The 24,316-nt window shown below is 46.8% G+C and overlaps 1 protein-coding gene across 1 annotated transcript in view; it reads right to left on the reverse strand.

The window, feature by feature from the left end:
* Nucleotides 1-24,316, reverse strand: part of LOC144780823 (SRSF protein kinase 3-like) — a 202,413-nt gene that overhangs the window by 40,321 nt on the left and 137,776 nt on the right. Inside the window, exons 5-7 of the mRNA XM_078659326.1 lie at nt 18,412-18,501; nt 16,713-16,817; nt 12,373-12,556 (exon numbers count right to left, since the gene is read on the reverse strand). Of these exons, the coding sequence (XP_078515452.1) occupies nt 12,373-12,556; nt 16,713-16,817; nt 18,412-18,501 (379 nt within the window). The remainder of the gene's footprint in view (nt 1-12,372; nt 12,557-16,712; nt 16,818-18,411; nt 18,502-24,316) is intronic.

A 24,316-nucleotide genomic window follows, 5' to 3' on the forward strand; every position in this document is an offset into this window, starting at 1 on the left:
GAAAGAGCATCCAAAAACCTGGAGGCCAGCCAAGAATTACAGAAAGCTTGGCATGACCAAAAGGCTGTGCTGGTAGAGTTCCAACCAGGACAGAAGGTATGGGTACTGGAGCCAGTGGCTCCAGCAGCACTCCAAGACAAATGGAGTGGACCCTATCCTATTATTGAGAAGAAGGGGGAAGTCACCTACTTGGTAGACTTTGGAACACCCAGGAGCCCTCACAGGGTAATCCATGTGAATCGCTTGAAAGCATTTGTGGACAGGGAGGACATGAGCTTGCTCATGGCCACAGATGGGGAACAGGAGGAAGAGAGTGACCCTCTCCCAGACCTGCTTTCTCAGAACCCTGATGATGGTTCAGTTGATGGAGTAGCCTTGGCAGGCAGCCTCACTGACCAGCAACAGATGGACTGCAGACAAGTTTTGCAGGCCCACAGGCAATTGTTTTCACTCACACCCAGCCAGACTGACTGGTGTACCCATGTGGTGGACACTGGTGACAGTCTGCCTGTCAAGAATAAGATCTACAGGCAACCTGATCATGTCAGGGATTGCATCAAGGCTGAGGTGCAAAAGATGTTGGAGCTTGGAGTGATTGAGCCATCAGAGAGCCCATGGGCCAGCCCAGTAGTCCTGGTGCCAAAACCTCATACCCAAGATGGAAAGAGAGAAATGAGGTTTTGCGTGGATTACAGGGGTCTCAATGCTGTCACTAGGACAGATGCTCACCCCATTCCAAGAGCAGATGAGCTCATTGACAGATTGGCTTCTGCCAAGTTTCTGAGCACATTTGATCTGACAGCTGGCTACTGGCAAATCAGACTAGCTGAGGAGTCAAAAGCCAAAACAGCATTCTCTACCCCTAGTGGACATTATCAGTTTGTGGTAATGCCCTTTGGTTTGAAGAATGCACCTGCCACTTTCCAAAGGTTGGTGAACCAAGTCCTTACTGGGTTGGATGACTTTTGTGCAGCTTATCTAGATGATATTGCTGTCTTTAGCTCCACCTGGGAGGATCACCTGATCCACCTGAAGAGAGTTTTGGAGGCCCTGCAAAAGGCAGGCCTAACTATCAAGGCCACAAAGTGCCAGATAGGGCAGAGTAAGGTTGTATACCTGGGCCACCTAGTAGGTGGAGGCCAGGTTCAGCCACTGGAAAGCAAAATCCAGGCCATACAGGACTGGGCTCCTCCAGTTACCCAGACACAAGTCAGAGCCTTCTTGGGCCTGACTGGGTATTACAGAAAGTTTGTGAAAAACTATGGGTCTATAGTGACACCATTAAATGACTTGACATCCAAGAAGATGCCAAAAAAGGTTCAGTGGACAGTTAGCTGTCAGAAGGCATTTGATGACCTGAAGAAGGCCATGTGCTCTGCACCTATCCTGAAGAGTCCTGACTACTCCAAACAGTTCATTGTTCAGACAGATGCTTCTGAGTTGGGGGTGGGAGCTGTGCTCTCACAACTTAATCAAGATGGTCAAGACCAGCCTATTGCTTTCATTAGCAGGAGGCTGACTCCCAGAGAGAAACGTTGGTCAGCCATTGAGAGGGAGGCCTTTGCTGTGGTTTGGGCATTAAAGAAGTTGAGGTCCTACTTGTTTGGAACTCACTTCCTGGTGCAGACAGACCATAAGCCCCTCTTATGGCTCAATCAGATGAAGGGTGAAAATCCCAAACTGCTCAGGTGGTCCATTTCCCTACAGGGGATGGACTTTACAGTGGAGCACCGCCCAGGGACTGACCATGGTAATGCAGATGGTCTCTCCAGGTACTTCCACTTAGAACATGAAGACTTATCTGGTCAAGGTTAGTTTAATGTCCCTGCGTTTGGGGGGGGGGGTTGTGTAGGAGAGTAGGGTCTGCTATCCTATGGTCACCCCAAATTTTTGCTTTTTGCTTCACTGGTTTTCGACTACTGAGGCTGTGGGCCTGCTGATCAGACCCCCAGCCTGCTGTTCTCTCACTAAATTAATGACACATGTGCTATAGGCACATACCAATTGGAAATGGACTCCTTGTCAGCCCCTGTAGAATGCACTATAGGTGCCCAGGGCATAGGGGCCACCAAGGCCTACCAGGGGCTGCAGCATATCTTTTGCCACCCCTGGCTGGTCCTTAAATTGACACAACTGGCTGATCACTCAGCTGGGGCAAGGTGGTGTAATCACCCCTTGCTTAGGTATAGTATACCTATATCTAAACCTATATCTGGACACATGTAAACCTGTAAGCCACTCCTATGGAATGCCTCATCAATCCTGGAGGCAGGGTGCGTGGTTTTGTGTGAGATGGAGCTCTAGCATGAGCTGAGCCTGTCTGCAGCCGTCGGGAACAAATCCCTAAGCTGTTTCAGGATAATGCCATACCATATACTATTAAGTGCCTTATAATCCTCGCGGTTATTTAGCAACTTTGGTTTGGCTTTATCAAAACATGTCGTGTAAGGTGTCATACGCTTTGGAATACCATCCCCTCGCCAGTTCTGGCGACGGGGATGGCATTCCACCCCTCTAGAGGGGTAAGACATGTTACTTTACTTTAATGCGGTTAATTTCTCCAAAGACCTTAAGATCCACAAAATGGATGCCTCTGCCACAGACAAATGTCTGGACCCCTGCAGTTGACCGAAACTCAGCAGATGGGGCCTGGACAAAGGGTTTCCTGTCACAGGAGGGTGTCACCACCCTCCAGACAGGAGATAGTGTATTGTAGCAGGGAGGTTTGAAAGAAACCAGACACTGCCTGGGGCGCACAAGGCTGCCCCTTGCATAATCCGGCCAAACCGGTTCTGGGGCACTCCAGCCCTCGTGCCAGGGCGGCCTGGATCAAAGGAAGGGGGTGTATCCACCCACTTCCTGGGTCCCACCCATAGGAGGGGACCTAGCAGGTAATCACGCCCCCCAGATTGGAATAAGAGTGGGAGCAGTGCCAATGCACATCAGATTTCCTGGAAGAAACATTAGAAACGAAACTCTGGACCCTTGGACCTCCATCTCAACGTGGAAGCCCGAAGAATCTCCCTTGTGGTCAAGGAGTGACCACCCTGCAGCAGCAGGCACCATCCAGCCCTCGACGTCTACTTAGTTGCAGTTCCCGCCGGAACTCGAGCGACTGAGATCGACGAGATCAAGCTTGCCTGCCTTCCAACAGCCCGATCCACAGTCCCTGCAGAGCTGAGACCCGTGGAGGCGACCGGAAGCGTGGGGCACGCCATCTTGAATTGACCACGAGACGCTGACCGTGCAGCCCACGAGTGACCCTCGAAGCTGTGCACCGGGGTTTGAGAAGCCCCCACCCTGAGCTGCTCCTGAGCCAAAGTTCAGCCCTCCACACTCGACGAGTGCTGCGTGGGGCCCTTTGGCTCTATTTGGCTCAACGCGTTGGCCCGGTCACTTGCCAGCTGGCTAGTGGTCCCTGTGCCGACGAACTACCTAAGAAGACTCGTGAATCTGGTTGCTCCAGATCCACACCAGCTCCCCTGAAAAAGAGCCCCGACTCTGACCTTCCTGGTCCGAGTGAGAAGCAATCTTCTGATCCTGCGTGGATTGCTCTTGCCAAGGCTTGTTTGCTCCAAACTTGAAGCCGACTGCACCGACGGTGAGAGCCTGCGTGGGACAGATCGTGACCTGCTCCTGGACGTCGCAGATGCCCCAGAGCCCACGTGACAGCGGAGAGAAGCTCCCCGACGACCACCTGATTGCGCCCGACATTGCCTGGTTCCGTCCTGGTTCCACCCTGGTCACTGCTGAGTGACCCAGACTCTGTCCCCTCTGCTTTCAGGTACTCTACAACTTGAGTCCACCCTTGGACTCCACCGGACACTTCATCTTTAACCCGCCTGCAGCCCTTTCAGCTTCAAGCACCAAGAGCCTGCGTGTCAAAACCCGACGCCACTTCGACCCTGTGCACCCACTTCCTGTGGGTGAGGTAACTTTGCTCCGCCGGTGTTCCCACACTGGTGCACACCTCTAGGGTCTGTGTGTTAAGTTTTGTTCCTCTAGGTTCAGCGGAAGTGTCCTTAAACTTTAACTCTATGACTTTTACGCACCATTGGTTAACATTGGTGCATGCGTGCGCTTTCCGCACATCTCCCGAATCCCGAGGGCCATTCCCGACTTCAGCATTGCTTGTCCTGACTGCTCCCAGCGATTCCCTAGGCCCTAGGCCTAACCACTGTTCGAGTGGTCTCTCTTATACCACTTGTTTAGTATATGGTTTGAGTGGCCACCCGCCCTCATCCATAATTGTGCAACTTGTATGTTTAAACAGTGCTTTTGATTTAACGCTTGTGCCCCTTTATTCATAAAGAATACTGGGGATTGTTTTTAGTAATAAACACATATATTTTTATAATATATACTTGTGTGGTGTCCTTTCATTTGGTATTACAGGATTGTATGTGGTAAAACAGCTCGCTTAACACGACCTCTTAAGTTAAGCCTTTAGGCTGCTTAGTCCATGCTACCCCTAGGATAGCTTGTCTAATAAGGTTGACTTACAACCAGACACCATAAGGGATTGTTTGGTCAGGTAGTAGGTGGTTCCAGAATTGGAAACATCCCCTACCAGGCCAACTTCTCACAACATGTGACTGTTTTTTCCGTATATTTGATAATTTCAAAATGCATTTTATGTATTTTGGGGTGGTAAGGTATACACAATACTCTACAGTATGTTTTACTATGCCTAGATTCGTAAATATGTCCATAGTTAGCGTGGAGTGGGTGTGATGTATTCCTATAGGTTCTGTATCGATCCCCCTATTCCTGACCCTATTCTGGTTAACAAGTTAACTAGCAGCCATCCCATGATGCAGAAAACCCCCATGATGCAGAAACCGTTATCTGATTAAGCCACACTACGGCACAGGAACGTGTTATCTGATTAGGTCATAACGCTTGCAATCTAATTAGACAAGCGATATTCCTCCAGCCCCTGATAAGGCATACGGAGTTCTCAAAACAAATCAAACCTATGACAACCTGGGAAAAACCCTGCGGCCATTGTTTTGATTTCACCGAGAACTTCAGCAAAAGAATGTGCTAACGACCAAGTCGTATGACATCCTTATTGACGTATCTATGTCCATCCTTACGTCAATCTCGGCACCTTAAAGGTATAAATATTACCGATATTGCCCTATGCAAACACACGCGGTGGTGATGAGATCGGAGCAGCCAGACTTGCCGAAGCCCAGAGCAGAGCAGACCCCGCTGGCGCAGCCCCGCCTTCCTGACGCGCTGAGAACGAGACGCTGCCTTTCTCCTGCCGAGAAATCCAGCTCCGGCGCTTCCGGGTAGCCCTCGCAGGCAGCCTGGAATATCGAGACCAGAGACGAGAGATACCATCCCTCATTCATCCTAAATTCCAGGTACAGAACTGAATAACCCCTCGCAGAGAATTCTTGAGTCAGTCACTTGGCAAAACAAACTTAACTTAAACTGCTACTTTCTATTCCCGCCCACGTATTAGGCTTAGGTCAGGTACATCGGGGTAGGCGTAGTTAGAAACACCAGTTGAGTACGATTAGTCAAATGTATATGTGTATGTATCTATTTTATCCATTTTAAACCTTCATATGGCTTAGAAACCATATAAATGTTTTTACAGTACTATTTTATACTTCTGCTTTTAATGTATGCACTTTACTTAACCATAAGTATTGCGATAATATCGATCCATTTCTCTTGTATGAGAAAAGAGCCTGATCAATAAATACCATCTTTTATTGAACACGCCTGTCTCTTCCTTTTCTCTACAATCTGGTGAGACTAAGAATGCACGTACTGACTGAGTAAAATAAGTTGTCTTTTGTTTTCACACGACTCTAGAGATACACTCTTGATTAGGGGAGAGCAAAGTTGTCATGTTCTATGGTTGTCAGAAACTAAATCCCTTCTTGTCTATCCAGGGAAGTTAAACTCCTCCTTGTCTATTCGAGAAAGTTTCTAGTGAACTCTGAGCTAAGCTGGCAAACCCAAAACTTTAAGTCTAATATCGACAGTAGTAGACCTAGTTAACGTCTGGTCTAGGCCTATACTATTGAAGGTATTATTCCAATGCGCAGAGCCTATTGGGATAATAGGAACTACACTACAGGGGCTTGTAAATCTGCTCCGTAGTGCCCAGAGTATGCCCCACCCCTGGAAGGATCAACAGGTGCTTTGCAGTGGAGCGAGCCAAGCACTGGCGTAACGAAAATTGAGGGGGCCTCCCTGCACGGTACGAAGAGGGCCCCCTCCAGGCCCAATCAGGAGCTCTCTGGCCAGAGTACAGTGCCGAGGGGGCCCCTTGGAGCTTGGGGCCCCCCGCACCGCGGGGCCTGTGTAATGCCCCTGGAGCCAAGGGCCAGAGGTCTGGAAAAGTGGGGGCCGAGTTTTTATACATGTTCTGGGAACGGCCGACGTTAGCAGGTTACTGGGAGAATATTACTGGAGAACCAGCTGAGGTCACCGAGAGGGAAGTCCCGTGCAGCCGCGAGGGAGGTCCCGTGCAGCCGCGAGGGAGAACCCGTGCAGCCGAGAGGGAGGTCTCGTGCAGCTGAGAGGAAGGTCCCGTGCAGCCCCGGACACTGTCTCTTGAGCTGCTTCCCGCACCCTGCCAAAACTAAGGCTGCGAGCAAGGCCCAAGATTTGGCTTTAATCATTGCAAAGAGAGAAAGAGCCAGAACCAGTGGCGGCACCTCCACTAAGGCACATGAGCATTGCCCCACTGCTCAAAAATAAAAATAAAATGATAATAACATTGTTATTATAATTTTATTTTTCCTATTGAAGTCAGTGGCTCTCGGGCTGGAGGTTCTGGCCAGAACAGGGAGCAGAGCGGTTTACACTCCTTAAGTGTTCTTGACTGCTTGGCCGGCACTCTCGGGCCGGCCAAACAGTCCTGCGCACTTTGCATCTTCCCAAACCTGGCTTGCTTTACACAACCTGGTGAGGAACATGCAAAGCCTCCCAGTCATCGTCTGAGAGCCGAAACACAGCACTCAGACCAATCACAACACTGGATTGCAGGGTTGGGGAGAGGAGTTGGACTAACGGCTAGGGCGGCCGACCTCGATTCTGGGGCACCAGGTTCGAGTTTCAGCAATGACGCAAGTTCGCGCTATAAAAAACTCCGTAAAAAGACAGGAAGAAGAGAACGGAGGAGACACAGCGGCCGGTCGGCCCAGATAAGTGTTTTCTTTTTTTTTTCTCCCTCACTTCCCACCACCCCAGCCCCACTACTCCCGTCCAGTAGCAGCCACTACTGGCCAGAACTTGGAATGACCCAAGAGGTCCCGGGTGTCGGTCTGGAAAAGGGAATTAGTAGGATGGGCAGGATGTGAGAGAGCAGTGAAGCTCCGTGAGGCCAAGCGAGGCCATGGCTCGCTCGAAGTAGTCAGGGCTTGGGAGACATTAGTAGATGCGCTGCAGAACCGTGGCCCTCTTCCCCGCGGAGATGCGGAGTCCACCCTAGCAACAGTCCCTACATTAAGGGCTGGAGTTCCTCATGGGGATTGGATGCAGGAGACATGGAGGGAGGAGACTTCATAGGAACATGAGAAGGCACATTGGACTACATGGAGCCACTTCCAAGGGGGGGGATTTGAGGTAGGAGGTTACTATGCTGGTGCGGAACGACGATGAGAGAGAGAGAGAGGAGACGGGGCAGCATCGTTTGTGAGGAGATGGAATATTGTAACCCAACATTTAAGTATCGTATTTGAATATTTTTATATGCTTTCATTTTTACTGCATGAGCTTCGACCCACAATGTATTAACTATGTAAGATGGGGCAGCACCGTGCCCCGCCTACTGAGGTCCACGTTCTATGAAATTACAATAACACTTGTTTAACCCGTTCCGTGCTCCCGTCGGCCATTGGCCGACGGGAGCACTACCTCCCTAGTGCTGCCGTCGGCCAATGTCCGAAGGAGCCCAGCCCACCTAATAGAACGCCCGCACTGCTCCGAAATTACGGCCGCAGTTAAGGCGTCAAAAAATAAAAAATAAAGACAGACTCTGATGAGACGAGACTTGTCAAAGTTCTCCTGCCTACAAAGAAATGCTGACAATAGCCAAGGAATGTAGACGCTGTTGTAGATTTCAATGAGAACTTACGTCTGTGAAGTTTACACAAGTTAAATTCCGCATCTGTGAATATAACCCAAATGCGCATTTTAATATTAATGTTTTGTTTGTTTTCGCTGAGAAAAGATGTCAATCCGTAGAGTATCCAAGTCGCCTACATCCCCATGAACTATGGCAGTGTCCTTTCCCCATTTCCTCCCCGTGAAATTCAGCTTTTCCTGCCGTTAACACGAATACATATGATAAGGTGGTAAGGAAGTACACACAAAATTAAAAAGTTATGATTGTAAACGTAAATTGATACTTGTATAGCGCACTACTCACCCGCAAGGGTCTCAAGGCGCTTGTACAAATACCGCTGTGGAACCCATCCTGGCTTTCCCTGTGAGGTGTCCACTCCTGGGCACCCCAAGGTGGAGGCCAGGCATCCTTAGCGTTGTGGGGGCCGTTGTGGAGATTAAGCAAGCTATTGCCCAGAGTGGGACTCCATGATTGGAATAGGTACCAAGGCGAGAATTATCAGGTCCGTTGATTTTTTTAGCCCAAGACCCGCTGAGGCGAGGAATTGAACCCTGGTCCCGGGCTAGACCTCTCCATCAGGGTCTGCCGCTCTAACCATTGAGCCACTCTTCTCCACTTGAGCCACACTTCTCCAAATTGTAAGAATTTGACCATTCTGGCAAAATGTCCTTAGTCGAAAAAACCATTTGCAAGAGTAAAACTGCAGCATTCCCGAATCTGTGAACCAGCCTTGGATTTTAGTTCTGTTTGTAATTTAGGTGCTCAGAGTAGTTGTTAATCAGAATACGTCAGTATTGGCACGTCAGTGAGTTACTAGTGAACCACCCCTCAGTGTACTCAGAGTCTTTCTTGCAGGTTGTTTGCAGCCAGTCGGATCCAGTCTGTCCTTTTCCTGCCTGCACTTTACTCACAGAGGGGCGTATTTATTATATGTTGTGCATCGCCTGCACCTCGCAAGGTGACACAGGGCAGCGCAAAAGCTATAATGAGATTTATCAAGCTAGGTGAGGCCACCCTGCATGGATTGGTAAATCCAGTATAACGCAAGGCAGTGCAAATCACTACCTTGCGCTACATTGCGTGGGGAGGGTGTAATGTGTGTGGAGCATGGATGTTCCCACACATTCACCCATGTATTCTGATGAAATCCCAGATTTATCAAGAGTGGTATGGATGAAGGTCCTTTTGGTGGATCTGATGAGTTGGTGGTATTCTGTCATGGCGTTCTTGTAAGTGGTGCGGCCCTCCGAAGTTATCCAATTCTTCTCGAAACGTCTGTAGGTGCGTCTGGATTCTTGGAGGTCGGCGGTGAACCAGGTGGCATTCCTGGGGCGCTGTCTGTCGGGGTTACAGAGGGGGTCGAGCTTGACTGCACAGTTGGTGGCCGGGAAACATCATTTACCACGAAGGCATTACCACTAATAACGTTTACCACGTGACACTTACCACGCAAACGTCTTTACAACGAGGGTGCCTTCCACGACGTCTTTACCACGGGCTGGGGGGAGACGTGGTATTCCTTCAAGTCGTTCTGCGTGGGTTTGGGGGGGCAGGGGGGGTCGTGGGCTTGGGGGGCGGGGGGGGGCTCGGAGGGGGGCTGGGGGGGTCTCCCCCCCAAAAAACAAACAAAGGAGCGGATTACTTAAATTAAAAAAACGAACTTCAGTACCACCGAAGAAAAAGGAAAGTGCCTCCCCCAAAGACGTGCCGTGTACGTGAAAATAGCAGTCCTTTTTTGGTTTTGGTAGACGTGTTTTGACGCTTGTTTCGATGGTGAATTGAAGTACGGGCTGCTGGTGAAAGACAGGAAGGTGTCAGGTAAGAAATTAATCTTTATCGTTTGTGCTTAAAGGACGTTAAAATGCGTGGTATAATCCTTCGTTGCAAATTCCAGCGTGGTAAAGCCACTTGCGAACTAAAATTCGCGTGGTAATGCCATGCGTGGAACTTGTAATCGTGGTAATATCATATATTCTTGGTGATCCATCTGTGAAGTTCTTTGGCTGCAGAGTTGGAGTCGGTCGAAGTAGGGGACCATCACTGTTGAGGGTGGAACTGAGGTGACCTTGCTCCAGTTCCTTCTTGGCAGGCGGGTGTAGGTTTGGGGGTGGCGGGTTTGTTCACATGGAAGTGTATGCAGTGGTGGGCCGTTCAGGGGGCTTGCATGGTGTGGCTGAAGTGGATGTTGTAACTTCCGGTGAAGATGGGGTTGAGAGTGTGTCCAGCCTTGTGGGTAGGGGTGGTGACAAGTTGTTTCAGTCTGAGGTTGGCGAGGCTGTTCAGGAGGGTGGCGGAGTTGGGGTCACTGATGTTGTTGAGGTGGAAGTTGCGGTCTCCGATGAGTATATAATCCATAGAGGCGATGGATTGGGGCGCAATGAGGTCGGCGATGGTAGTTAGTGAACGCGTATCAAGGTCCGGGGGGTCTGTAGGCGAGGCTGCCGCGTTTGGTCATTCTGGGGCTTGCCTGGATCTGGAAATGCAGGTGGATGGGGAGATGTTCGTGCTGGAGGTGGTGAGTCAGAGGGAGCTCTTGGGTGCGATGGCGAGTCCTCCTCCTGGGCGGTTGGGGCAGTCCTTCCTCTGGATCTAGTATCCATTGGGGATGGTGGTGGCAATGTCGGGGGTGGAGGTGGGGTTGGTCCAAGTTTCCGCGAGGAAGGCGACGTCTGGCGAGAGGGTGTTGAGGAGGTCCCAGATCTCTACAGCATGTCTGTGCAGGGAGCTCATGTTGAGGAGGATGCTCCTCAGGGCTTCTGGGGTGCTGGTGTCCGGTGCGGGGTGGCGGCCATGGGGGTGCGGAGGGTGTTGAAGGTTTGTCGGCAGTGTTGGCAGGAGAACAGGGTGGTGTTCGGCATAGACAGCTGGCAGCTGTTGTTTCTTCCGGGGTTGAGTGCGAGGAGGGCAGCTGAGTCGTAGCAGTGGGTGGTTGGAAATCCAGGGTCCCTAGCGCTAGTCGCGGTCGTGTAGCGGACGGGCTCAGACGGGCTTGCCTTAGGCGCACCAGCCGCCATTTAATAGGGAAGTGCGGTGGTCGCAGTCGGGTCACGGACGAGTTCAAACGGGCTTGCCTTTGGCATGGCAGCGGCATGGCTGCGCAGCAGCTGCCATTAAATAGTGAAGGGGGAGGGAAGTGCAGCTCAGAGGTGGGAACGAGTACCGGCAGGGGCCACGTGGACAGCAGTGGCAGGAAAAGGGTGGCAAAAACTGGCACGGAGGACACAAACAAGGGCACAGAGAAAACAAAAAGATAGACAAAAATAGAAAAACGAGCACACAAATGCAGACAGACAACAGCAGACCAGCAGAAGAGCTAGGCTCTCCCATTGGATCACCAGGGATGAGGCGCAGGCAGGAGCCCTTGGGTGGAGTAGGGCCTCGAACACTTACCTTAGAGATAGGTGTAGGGGGCAGCAGCAGCGACACAACAGCGGAGCTGCTGGGGCTGAGAGCTAGGTCCCTGACCCGGAGGTAAGAGGTCTTGCTCAGACATCCAAGCAGTGGCCGCCATTAAATAGATTTTAACGCCTCACTACTCAAGGTGCAATGAGGAGAAATATATTTATTTATCCTTGAGGTTTCCTCTCTCTACTTGTGCTTAATTATGCAGCAAATGTAGAATGCGGAACATGCCTCTTAGGATTGTTTTTGTGCAGGAAGGGGTACCTTGCTGCACAAAACAATCCTGCTTACAGCACAAGCACTTTTACACCGTGGTGCAAGGGTGTCTGTGTTGGCGCTAGGCAGCACATTGCGTGCCGGCACTGGGAAAAGATAGGAATGCACCTTATTATGTTCAATACGGCACACTGCTGCCCTTTCCCTGTCACACAGCGCAGTGCAGCTAAGTTGCTTGCTGCGCTGCATGATTTGTTAATAAATTGCCCCTCAGTCTCTACTTCAACCTTACTCTTGCTTCCTTGGGTCTCCGAAAGTGTACATTGACTGCAGAGAAGGGGGTATGGTCCACTGTGAGCTCTTTATTTTCATTTCCAATCGTCTACTCCTGCCTGAGGCTGTGTCGATCGATCAATAGTGTTGTATAATGCAGGGGTATGTTAAACAGCTCTCTTTGCATGTTTTGGGTGTGGGGAGCACACATGCTCTAACACGTCTGCCTCTATTATTCGGTGCACCTGTATTCCCTCGCGCCCTTTCAATGTGTTGACTGTTCTTGTGTCCAGCACTCGTGGGGAGAGGTTTTTGGGTAGAGATGTATTCTCTATCCAGCAGCCTGAAGTGACTTTAGTGCAGCGTAACGCTATACGACGCACCTGTACTATAGCATTTCCTACCTTGTGCACCCGGCTCCTGATGTCTGTTCTGGCTCCACGCGTGCGCGTCGACCAGGAGCTGGCGGAGATTCTCCTCCTTCACACACACCAGGATGTTCTCCGGCTTGATGTCCGTGTGGATGATCCGACACTTCTTGTGCAGAAAGCTCAGGCCCCGGAGCACCTGGGTCAACAGAGCAAGGCTGTGATCGAGTTCCCAAGAGACAGGTTTCACAGAAGCAATGTCACTATCAACCTTTGATTTTTAAGTTCATTTTATCATTCAAAGCAAATTCTATATCAGGACTGGAGGCGAGGATTATGCATTTGCAGCTTTACTTTATCATACAGCAGTTACCATTGGGGCACAATTCCAGATTCTTTTAAAATGAGATTAAGGCAAATAGCTTTGATGCCCATTAGATTTATCATGTATCAAATGTTGAATTTTCTTTGTAAGACTTTTTCCAGAGCTCTTTTTTGGAGCGTTATTCAATCCGTTTTCCATCTATCGAGGTTGATTTTACTTACTGGAAAGTGTTTTGAAGAGAGGAGGACAGCCTAAATGAAGATTTTCAAAGTGTGGAGGGAAATCTCCTGTATATCGACTCTCCCTAAAGGATGTAGCATACCACTGCCAAGTCGACTGGAATTGCCACATTTAAAAAACAATGGGATATACATACAGAAAGAAGAGTGGGATAACCTCATGACTGGTTCTGTGGTAGAAATAATTATTCAGTTGTTCTGTGTCCTGAGGAGAACCCCTTAATAAAGCAGGGTTTGAAACGTGTCAACAAGGTTCTATTCCAGAGCACGTGTTGTTAAGACATCATTAACATACAAGGATCATGATTATATGCAAAAAGTGTGAAGTATGTATCCCTGCGACCAGCCATTGACACAAAGTTGTTCTTGTTACGCTTATGGTTTTGCTTAACCGCATGCGTGCGGGCGGAATTCCGCTCGTACGCTGAGATATGCGAAAGCACATGTTACGTGACGAGCTGGGCTCGTCATCAGCGTAGCAGGAGGCTACCGCTCGTCATCAGCGTCGAAGGGGTTATATGAGGGAGATAAGAATGATGGGGCAGATTTACAAGCCCCTTGCAACACTTTTCCGCCACTGTGGCGGCATAAACAATGCGCCACTATGCAACATATTTACAACGTGATACATCTAGTGAGATGCATCACGTTGTAAAGCCCTGCGTTACATTATACCTGCTTGAATAGTCAAAAGGGGTGACCCAATACACACTTGGAGGCGTGGACAGTTATAATATGAACGAGTACAAAGTGCCAACTAGGGATTTCATTCAAAAGTGTATGATTATTCAAAACATTCTTAATCTAGGTATTTAGTGGTTCAAAGTTTGTCAATCTTAAACCAACAATCAAATAAATTGGACAAATTATGCAATCTTTGCACAAAGAATCAACAGCAATGAAAGGAAAAAGAGAAAAAACACAGGGATATCTAATCAAAGTTCATGAATATATTTGATAGGGTCCATACAAAAAAATAATTTCATTGAATCAGATGCAGAGACATGAAAAAGGTACAGTAAACTCTGACCTACAATTCATGAATAAAATGTCTGTTCCTCAGTGAATCCAAATTTTGACAAATGTCGTAGTAGAACAAGTAGTCATTACAAATACAGCAATTGTAAATAAAACAGACTACAATGTCTGTTTCCTTAACAATTGCTGTGTTTAAGATTGACAAACTTTGAACCACTAAATAACTAGATTAAGAATGTTTTGACTAATCATACACTTTTTAATGAAATCCCTTGTTGGCACTTTGTACTCGTTCACATTATACCTGTGTCAGGTATAATGTATGCAGGGTGGGCGTTCCATCGCAAGGAAGACCCATAAAAGTGATGCAGTGAAATCTACAAGATTTCACTGAGTCACTTTTACGTCCCCGCTGTGTCAAAACCTTACACCTGTTTGCAGCAGGCGTAAGGAGTGACGCAGCACAGAAAGTATAGGGCACCCCTGAGCAGTGCTGAAGTTGTGTCGCACTTGCGACACAACTGCAGCACTGCGTCACCTTTCCGCCGTCAGATGCGTCACACATCTCTCTATCATTGCGCCGCAGTGCGCCGTATTGTAAATGTGGCGCTTCCATGGTGGCGCAAGGGGTTTCAACCGTCAGGCAATATGCTGATATGCAGGGATGAACCAGTTATTGTAAATCTGCCCCAATGTACTTAGTGTGGCTCCTAGGGGGCTATTCAATTCAGAATTGGGGTACAAGTATTTTATATGTTTACATATAGGCATTTTCTGCACTGTGCACAACACAAAATAATTTCTGAGATACCGCAAGACGTCTGATGTGTCAAACTATTTTGATAGTAGGAAAGTGACAACACTAGCCAAAACCTTCTCAAGAATGTGAGCTTCAAGACTGGCTACTGGTTATTGAGAGGTGTAGACAACGTCCTGCCCAGGGCTTCTAGAGTTTAATGGCCTCTAAACTACTTGTTTACAAACAGTTCAATATAAGGTATTTTGATAAAAGCCCTGTACAGAACATGTCATCATTATCCAATTGAAACTGGTGCTTAAGAAAGGGCAGCGTTGATCAGAAGGATGACACAAGCAGTAACTTATCAAAGGTCTCCTGAAGGAGTCTGGGAAAAGGCCCAGGTCAAAGGTAGCACAGCTCATCTGAACCATGAGAGAAAACATTTCAGGAGCACAACCTGACGAAGCCACTGGTACAAAAGGTTCAATGGCCTCAAATGTGGTCCCTGTTATACGTCTGGGTCTAATTGTATTTAAAATGCAAACAATGTTAACATGGAAGCTGTAACTTAACCTCAATTGGCTCATCGGTGAGGCGGACATGGTTGAATATTCAGAAAGGCCTGCTGGGTATCATGGCAGACTTTGAGATTGGATGGATTCGCTGCTATGACAGAGCAGGTGATCAAAGAGAGGGTCCCTCTTTCCCTTGCATCACAGCAGAAGGTACAATCCCACAAACAAGCATTAACGGGTTCAATCTCAAGAAAGACTTGGGGGCCGATTCACAGAACTAATTTAAGATAAAATCCTAAACTTACTACTTTTGGTATTCACAGAAGTTAGGATTTTGTATTAAATTTGTTTTAAAACAAACTTAAGGCAGAAGGCATTTAGTAGTCTTAAATTAGGATTTTGTCATAAATTAGGATTTTTTCTTAAATTAGGATTTTTTCTTAAATTAGGATTGTATCTTAAATTAGGATTTTGTTTTCAGTTAGGATTTTGTCCTAAATTAGGGTTTTGTCTTAAGATAGGATTTTGTCCTAAATTAGGATTTTTTCTTAAATTAGGATTTTGTTTTAAATTAGGATTTTGTCCTAAATTAGGAATTTGTCTTAAAATAGGATTTTGTCCTAAATTAGGATTTTGTCTTAAATTAAACTTAAGTTTAACTTAAGTTTGTCCAAAGTTTAATTTAAGACAAAATCCTAATTTAGGACAAATATCCTAATTTAGGACAAAATCCTAACTCAAGACTACTAAATGCCTTCTGTGAATACCAAAAGTAGTAAGTTTAGGATTTTGTCTCAAGTTAGTTCTGTGAATCAGGCCCAATGTTTTTAGAGTGTGTAGTAGGAGAAGGGCTGAGGGTGGATTAAAGAGAACTACACAGAAGAGTTACAAAGATCGGATGGCGACGGGAGAGATTGTCATCAGGGAGAGCGGGAGAATGGCGGTGTGACACCACAGGGGGTGGGGTGAAGGAGTGCCTGTGGGCAATGGAAGGATATTGGCCACAGGAATCTGTACTTGGTCCCCACTCCAAGACGAAGACTTGAAACCCAGAATAAGCCGGAGCCGAGGAGGAGGCCTAAAAGATAGGAAGCAAGGCAATACAAGTGACATGGGAACCAGCCAATGGTAAGTAATGTAAGTAATTGGCGGGCTCTAATCCCCTTTTTAAGATTTTCTTTTTCTTTATAAGAGACTTTGGAAGTGCTGTACGGACAAAACCTAAAAAGGCATCCGGGCTGACAGCGACAGACTCCACAGTGACAGGATTAAAACCCTTCCACTTCCTCCGCACAAGTTAGTCCCCCTAAGTACAGCGTATTCTGCCTCACTCTGATCAGGACTCCACCCTCCCTCCAACTGTAACTCACTGCCAGGCTCCTGGGACCCCACTCAACCCAACAGCCCAAGTACCAGAGATTCTGACAGCCCCACTCACCCTTCTACAGCATGCCAAGTGCGCCACACCCGCCGCTCTCATGCTGAGACTGCACAGTGCTCAGATTCCACATGTCCTGGTGCCCACCTGAGTGCACCCACAGGGGTGATGCCATGCTCACCTGCTGCAGGATCCTCTTGACGCAGGGCATGGGCAGTCCTCGCGGTCCATGGTTGTGCATCAGGTGCAGCAGCGGCGGCCCCAGGAGCTCAAAGACCAGGCACACATGTGGCTCTGTTATGGAAATCATAACTGAGGAATAGCAGCATTTAACCCACATCTGAGAGTCCTGTGGAGCTAGGGGCCCAGGTTGCAATGACACCTGGGAAATGGTGGGCAGGCTGATTGACACACGTATGATTCATTGTCTCTGTATATTGTGTGTGATGTAAAGTACTGTGACACCCCCCACTGCTATGAGTGGCACTATAAAACAAACTGTAGGTGAGAGAGGGGCTATGGAGAGATGAGGGGCATTGTTGGAGGATGGTAGTGAGGGAATCTGTGGAGAAGGAGGTCATGGGGAGGGGGTGCCAATAAATAACGTCACATCGGGGGGGAACAACCTTTACAACACAACTTTTACAATGCACTACCATTACAACGAAACTTTTACAACGCAACATCCATTACAATGCATGCATTTACAACGCAACCATTACAACGCATGGCACTACAACGCACACCACTACAACGCATGGCATTACAACTCAGTCATTACAACGCATACCATTACAACGCATAACATTACCATCCAACACTTACCCTACTGTTGCACCCCCTGGAGTTAGAATAGTAATTTTTTACCCCTACACTATCCAACACTTACCCTACTGTTGCACCCCCTGTAGTTAGAATAGTAATTTTTACCCCTACACTATCCAACACTTACCCTACTGTTGCACCCCCTGGAGTTAGAATAGTAAATTTTACCCCTACACTATCCAATACTTACCAAACATGCAATAAAATGTAATGCGTTGTAATGGTGTGCATTGTAAAGGTATTATGCGTTGTAATGGAATGCGTTGTAAATGTAGTTTTTAAAATTTTGTGGTAATGGCATGTGTTGTAATGGAATGCGTTGTAATGGATATTGCGTTGTAAAAAATGCGTTGTAAAGGTGTGCGTTGTAAAAGTGTGCGTTGTAACGTCATACATCCCACATCGGGTGCCATCAAAGCAAATGCCAGCCCTGGTTTCTAGCCTTTTGTTCTGTTTTACTTCAATGAAATGAAAATGAAGGTAAATAGAGCATCATGGGTCCCCATGATGTCGCGGCTGGTGGATCAGTGTGTCAGTTGTGCTGCAGCACCAGGCTGTTGTAAGTGACAACAGATACCGCTTGTAACAAACTTAGCATCAGGCCTTAACCCTTTTGTTGCTGCCGTCGGCCAAAGGCCGTCGCGAGCACTACCTTCGTAGTGCTGTGCACGTCCGTCGGCCGACGCGGACCCGCCCACTCATCAGAACACCCGCACCGCGGCGGAATTGCCACCCAGTGTACAGAAAAAAAAACAGTTCTGTTTGCCCAGTGCTGCATCCCTATCAGTTGCCAGCCAAAGGCATTCTAGAACCTTCTTTGTTTGATGACGACAGCTGGGGTTTTGCGACTATTGTGACATCATTCGCTGGCTTGCCCATTTTATAGGGAGATTGGGCTCTGCCCTGTTTTACCCCCTCCCTCTGCCACACTTGAGCCCGTCCCGGGGCGCTACGGATCTCTGTCCTCCCCTCTCTGCGGACAGAGCTCTTGGATCACTTAAACCCCAGCCCTGGTTCCCAAAGTTCATTCCAACTCTTTGTCGTGGCGGAAGGATATGAAGGCCGTTCTCGCCGATTAACTTGAAGTCGTCCATCAAATGTATGATGTGGTCCCCGTGGCACTCCTTCTTCCTCGCGCCGTTCACCTGCGATAGACAATCATCGAGACATGGGTTTAATGAGCAGGGATTCATACGCAGTAATATACATAATAAGAAACAATCAAAAATATCTTATTATTATAATCAGTGGCGGCTGCTTCACTATGGCGGAGGAGTGTCGCCACCCCGCCCGCAGCAGCCGCAAAACTTGAAAAATAAAACAATAACAAACCATGTTTATCATCATTTTATATTTGGCCTACCGTGGAGTCTTGGGGGCAGGGCCAGTGGATGACAGCCACTGAGGGGGAGTGGCGGGCACTGTTATCAGTGCGCATGACAGTTTGGCCAGCCGTCTCAGCCTAGCCAACCCGTCAGGCGTACTGAAGATCTCTCTAACTCGAGCTGCGCTGCCGGGTTGGAGACAGCAGGCACAGGCCCCAAGGCTCCATGGGAGCACAAATCGAGGGCGCTCCCCATCTCTGCTCCTAGGACTCAGAAAGCTCGCTCGCCCCATGAAAAGTGTTCTAAAGGTGGGCACCTCAACGGTGGCTGAGAGGCTAGGCTTATCTTTGAAGAATTTAACTGTTAGATCATGTGGTTGGAGGGTGGGTGGGGTCACACCCATAGAATATTGCTGCCTCAGTCAAGTGGGGTTGAAGAGGATTCTGTAGTGCACTGGAAGCAGTGAAGATGGTGAAGGTGGCCATGTATCTGGTCAAACTTCTCCAGTCTCAGAAGAATCCTCACCGACACGTTTCAACCTGCTGAAGTCGCCGGCTGCACTGCTTCGGTAACTTCCAAAGTCGATCCTAGATTATACGCAAGCATTGGTGTAGGAACCCTGGAAGAGAATACATGGAAATCGAGGATATTAAAAAAGGCTTTGGAGGGGCACCTGGCGGTTGATTAAGTGAAAGCGCAGTAGCTGGCACCGTGCCCAGGTTTTTTACCACCTCTCTTGGTGCATTGCTGGACCCAGGGAGGTGAGTCATAAATTACCACACCATTTATTAACTGCTGAGGCTGGTGGCTCAGGGGGTTAAAGCACCCACTTCAGGAATCTGTATTTGATCTCATAGTCACAGGTTCAAGTCCTATAGGATTAGCTCAGCACCAAGATGCCAAAAGGCACCCTGTACTTTACAGGTGCGTATGTTTTATATAATGTCCATTTATTCTTGGCCAGTATAATCTTCTCGTAAAACAGAATAAGCTGTTATGAACTTCTTTCCTTTCATGGACGAGTTGATTGAAGAGTCTAGCACAGGAGTGAAAGTAAGTTTCTTTAAATTAAAAATAATCTCTGCTTGATACATACCCACATTTATATTATATCCATGTAGCAAACAAGTAAGAGGTTGCATATCTAGGTTAACAAGCAGGGGGGAGATAAGAGTTCAAGGTGGGGCTACTCAACAGGGGGTTTATGCTGATTTTGAAATAACCATTGTGGTCCTGGTGGGAGTTCTTCCAGACGAGAAGGACCTCACCCATTGGACGGATGTCCCTCGAACTGCTCAGTTGCTCAGTACATGGAGGGAGCCCCCCCAATCTCCAGACCTAGTCAGGAGCTCTCAGGCCAGGGTCATGCCACGCGTGCACAGTGCCGGAGGGGGTCCCTTGGAGCTTGGGGCTCCTCCCACACTGCAGGGGCTGCAGCGGATAATGCTACACCACTGCTTTCAGTGAGAATCTTCTGGCCAACAATGTCGAGCAAGTTGGTACGACCCGGAAGGATCGCGGTGCCACCACTGCGACCATCTACTACTACTTGAAGATCATCTGTGACAGATGTCTGTCACTGCTGATTCAGTGCCCATCCCAGGCCAATGCAGCTTTGAAGTTGTAGGGTGACAGTTTGCTCCAAATGTTTTGCAGTTTAGGAGTCAGGAAATTGACCTACAATTGGCTGGATTGTTAGCAACAAGCCAAGAGTTTTTAAGAATGGCTGCCCTATGATGCTCTTAAAGTTAACTGAATCACACACACTACTAAAAGAAAGCTTAAGTACCTTAGCTAAGTATAAAACAACTTTATTTTTCTATATATGTATTAATCCTTTCAGGAAAATGTCTAGTTGAAAGCTTCAAATGTTATTTTTAGTTATTAAGTTATTCACAATTCGTGGTAGGTCATAGTTGAAATTTATCAATGTCACAACTCTCAAAGGGGTCTTTGAACCTGTCCCTACTCCTCAAGGATATATTCTTTAAATGGGGGGCGAAACAAAACAAATCAGTTAGGAGAAGCATACTCTTAGACATTATACTGAGGAAACCAGTAGGAATGAAGCTCTTGAGAACTTGAGTAACAGGAGATCTATTTTGCCATTTGTATTAACTCAGGAGGGCCCTGGCCTCTTCCCTTATTTATTCAGAGTCCCAGACAAGACCTGGAATAATTAAATCTTGCATCTCAGGGTGGGCATTGATCCAGGGCGGTGGATGCCAGGTCTGAAAGCACAGATTTTTGTGAACTTCGAGCAGTTCCCTTGTAAGGGGGGCGGGGGCAGAATGCAGTCAGTGAGCTCCCTATTGGTAGATTGTGTATTTTTCCTAGAGAAAGAGGAAGATCCTGTGACTAATTAAAGAAAATATTGGACATGGTCGAGAGAAATGGGTTTAAATGTGGTGTGTGGTTTGGGGTATCAAGATGTAGCCATTGCCGTCGATCAATATCTGCGTAAAATTGTATCTTCTTATGCCTGGATTTCTCCTCTAAAGTTGCTCTAGAATAGCCCCTTTTGCCCTGTCCTGTGACACAGGGGTGATCTTTGAATTATCCAAGAACACGTAAACCAACGCAGGGATAAACCGAGCTCTTTACTACGGCCCAAAGGTTTTAGGCCTTTTCTTAATCTTTGACCATGTACAATGCACTTTAGTATAGATATTACAGAAACGTATGCTGCTTATGTCTCAACAGGGCAATGGTTCCTATTCGAATATGATATATATGTCCACGAAAGTGCTCTGATGTAGATTTTCCTAAGGTATACCTTAAAAAGGAATGATAATAATGGGTCATCCTTTAGTCGGCCAATGTGATGTTTGTTTTGCATAATGCACTTTAGGATTTGCTTAACTAATTAGTTTAGGGCCATATGTATCATTCCAAATTGCAATCGCAAACGCCGAAATTCGCAGAATTTCAGCGTTTGCAATCGCAATTTGGCTCAGTGGTATGTATGAAAGCAAAACTGCCTCGCAAAATAAGGAATCGCAAAATTTGCGATTCCTTATTTTGCAATTGCATTTAAGGAATCGCAAATTGCAATTCCTTAAATGCAATGTAAGAAGCACAGAAAAAGTGCAATTTGGCCTTAAGGAATCGCAAATTACCACCAACTTCAAGTTGGTGGTAATTTGAGATTTCTTTGAAAAATTCACTTATTTGCACTTTTCAAAGTGCCATGTGGAGCACATACATGTATGTGTGCCACTTGTGCACACATGCACATTTCAGGGTTGACACCCTGGCACCCTTGAAATTGCATTCTCAATTTGCGATTCTCTAATTGAGAATCGCAAATTCAAAATGTCTTCCCATTCATTCCTATGAGCCTCTAGGCCCATAGGAATGAATGGGGAGGTATTCCTTAATAGCAAAATGCAATTTGCGATTCACAAATAAGGAATATGTAGGATTCGCAAAATTATTTGCAAATCCTACATACATAGCATTTTGCGATTCTCAAATAACGATTCTCTAAAAATCGCTATTTGAGAATCGCAAAATCAAAGTTTCATACATATGGCCCTTAGTCTGTAGGCCCCAACTGATGCACTTTTGAATTTCTGATTTGTAAAGTATTAATGTGTTCTTGAAGTACATATTAATATATTCCTTCCTTGAGAAGGGATCATATATTGAGTATATTTGTTTTAGGTTGTATATGTGCTGGTTGTATTGATGTGATGGTGGTCTTGCATAATGCAGTTTAGTATTCACATAAGTAACACATTTTGTTTGTAGTCCCAAACGGATGCACTTTTTAAATCTGATATATTTTGTATTAATAGGGTCTTGCGCACTTAATCAAGATTTTTTTCCTTTATGAAGGTATTAGACATTGATGTGTACCTGTTTTAGGTTGGATATGTGCTGTTTGAATTCATGTGAGCTGGTTTTATTTATTGGAGCTTTAATGATATTTCTATAACTATTTATTTTGTTCATTAATTTTTAATGTACCTACGTGTAGGAAAATAATGCTACATTTCTATAAGAATGTATTTATTGGAGGCACTCTTTGCTATAGTATTTCTTCATAATTGTGTCATTTTTACAGACTATGGGGCATATTACCTAGGGCTTTATCTCCGCTTTTTTGGCTTTAAAAGCCAAAGAAGCGGAGATGAAAATATCGCCCTATCAACAAGAGGGTGCTAACATGCAAAATCGCATGTTAGCACCCTTTTCCACTACGCTTCCCTTTGCATCTCTAATGAGATGCAAAGTGGGCGTTCCAGAGCAAAATAATAGGAGAAATGGCACTAAGCGACATTTCTACTATTATCAAGCTTCACGCTAACCCTGTTAGAGACAAAAAAGCAGCGCTAACCACGGTTAACGCTGCTTTTTTATGTCTGCTAATTTTCAGACTTAGCCATGTCATCCAATGGGAGGTGGAATACATGGCTGAGTCCACCATGGGCTATCAACAAGGATATCCCTATCCTTGTAGTTTTATTGCTGCATTACCAGCGATAACCTCCCAAAATGCCGCTGTCGCTGGATTTTTTATCACCCAGGCGGTTAGCGTTGTTAATAACGCGATAATCAGGCGATATTATCCAGCGATAGCGGGCGTTAAAAAAATTAACTCTAAGCGCCCTTAGCGTTAATTTTTCCTGTTCCTTGTTAATATGCCCCCTATAAGACTATCTGGGCAAAAGTTTCACCTCTCTAGGACCGGTTTAACATCCAAATACATTGATAAACAATTGAAAGATGACGACAACCTTTGCATAGGGCTTCCATCCGCTGTGCGGCAACACATGTCACTGATATTTTAGTAACTTTGGGTGGCGAAATATAAGCCGGAACTACTTAACTAGTGGACTACATATCCAGACACTGTTGAACCTTCACCTGGCAAGAAAAAAGAGGATTAAGGAGAAGTAAATTTAATTTCTTGGTTTTTTCATTCTGCAGCAAGTGAATAAACTTATCATGTGATCACTTGGTTCCTAGAAGTAGGAGTGAGTTTGCTAGAATACAAAGAGTCCTTGTGGTTAAATTTAATACCCTATCTAGTAGCCGAAAGAGTGCTGGAGCAGACCCACCAGAAGACTGTGCAATAACCACATCTGATAAGTACACTTTTCAATGTTTACTAATTCAGTTCTGACTCCTGTGCATGTGTGGATAAGGATAATTAATTTTCATTGAATTATTGCATTGCACTCTAATGTTTCTAGCTTGTGGTGCATATTGAAGGAAGTTGAATATGGTAAGTAAGGGAGGCAGTTGCCTTAGTGTCAGGAAAGTAGATTATTCCCTTTTTTGATAAGCTTAGCATGGGTGATCTGATAGCTGGATCACTGACACAATATTGATGCTGGACATAGAGGGTAAGTGTCATGTAAGGAGCTTGTTTATAGGATCCGCGCGCTCTCTGGTTGGATTCTCGGCGCTCCAAGAGTCGTCTTTAATGAATGAATGAATGAATTTGGGACTTGTATTGCGCAACTTTGCCCGGAGGCATCAAGGCGCATCAGATGGAAACAGCTGAGTGAAGGGTGAACACAGATGAACAGTTACGAGTAGGCTTCTACGAAAAGCCAAGTTTTTAGGCCCTTACGGAAAAGGGCGAGGGACGCCTGGCCCTTGAGTTCAGCTGGAAGCGTGTTCC

The sequence above is a fragment of the Lissotriton helveticus genome, chromosome 9 (assembly GCF_964261635.1).
Source record: "Lissotriton helveticus chromosome 9, aLisHel1.1, whole genome shotgun sequence".
Taxonomy (NCBI): Eukaryota; Metazoa; Chordata; class Amphibia; order Caudata; family Salamandridae; genus Lissotriton; species Lissotriton helveticus.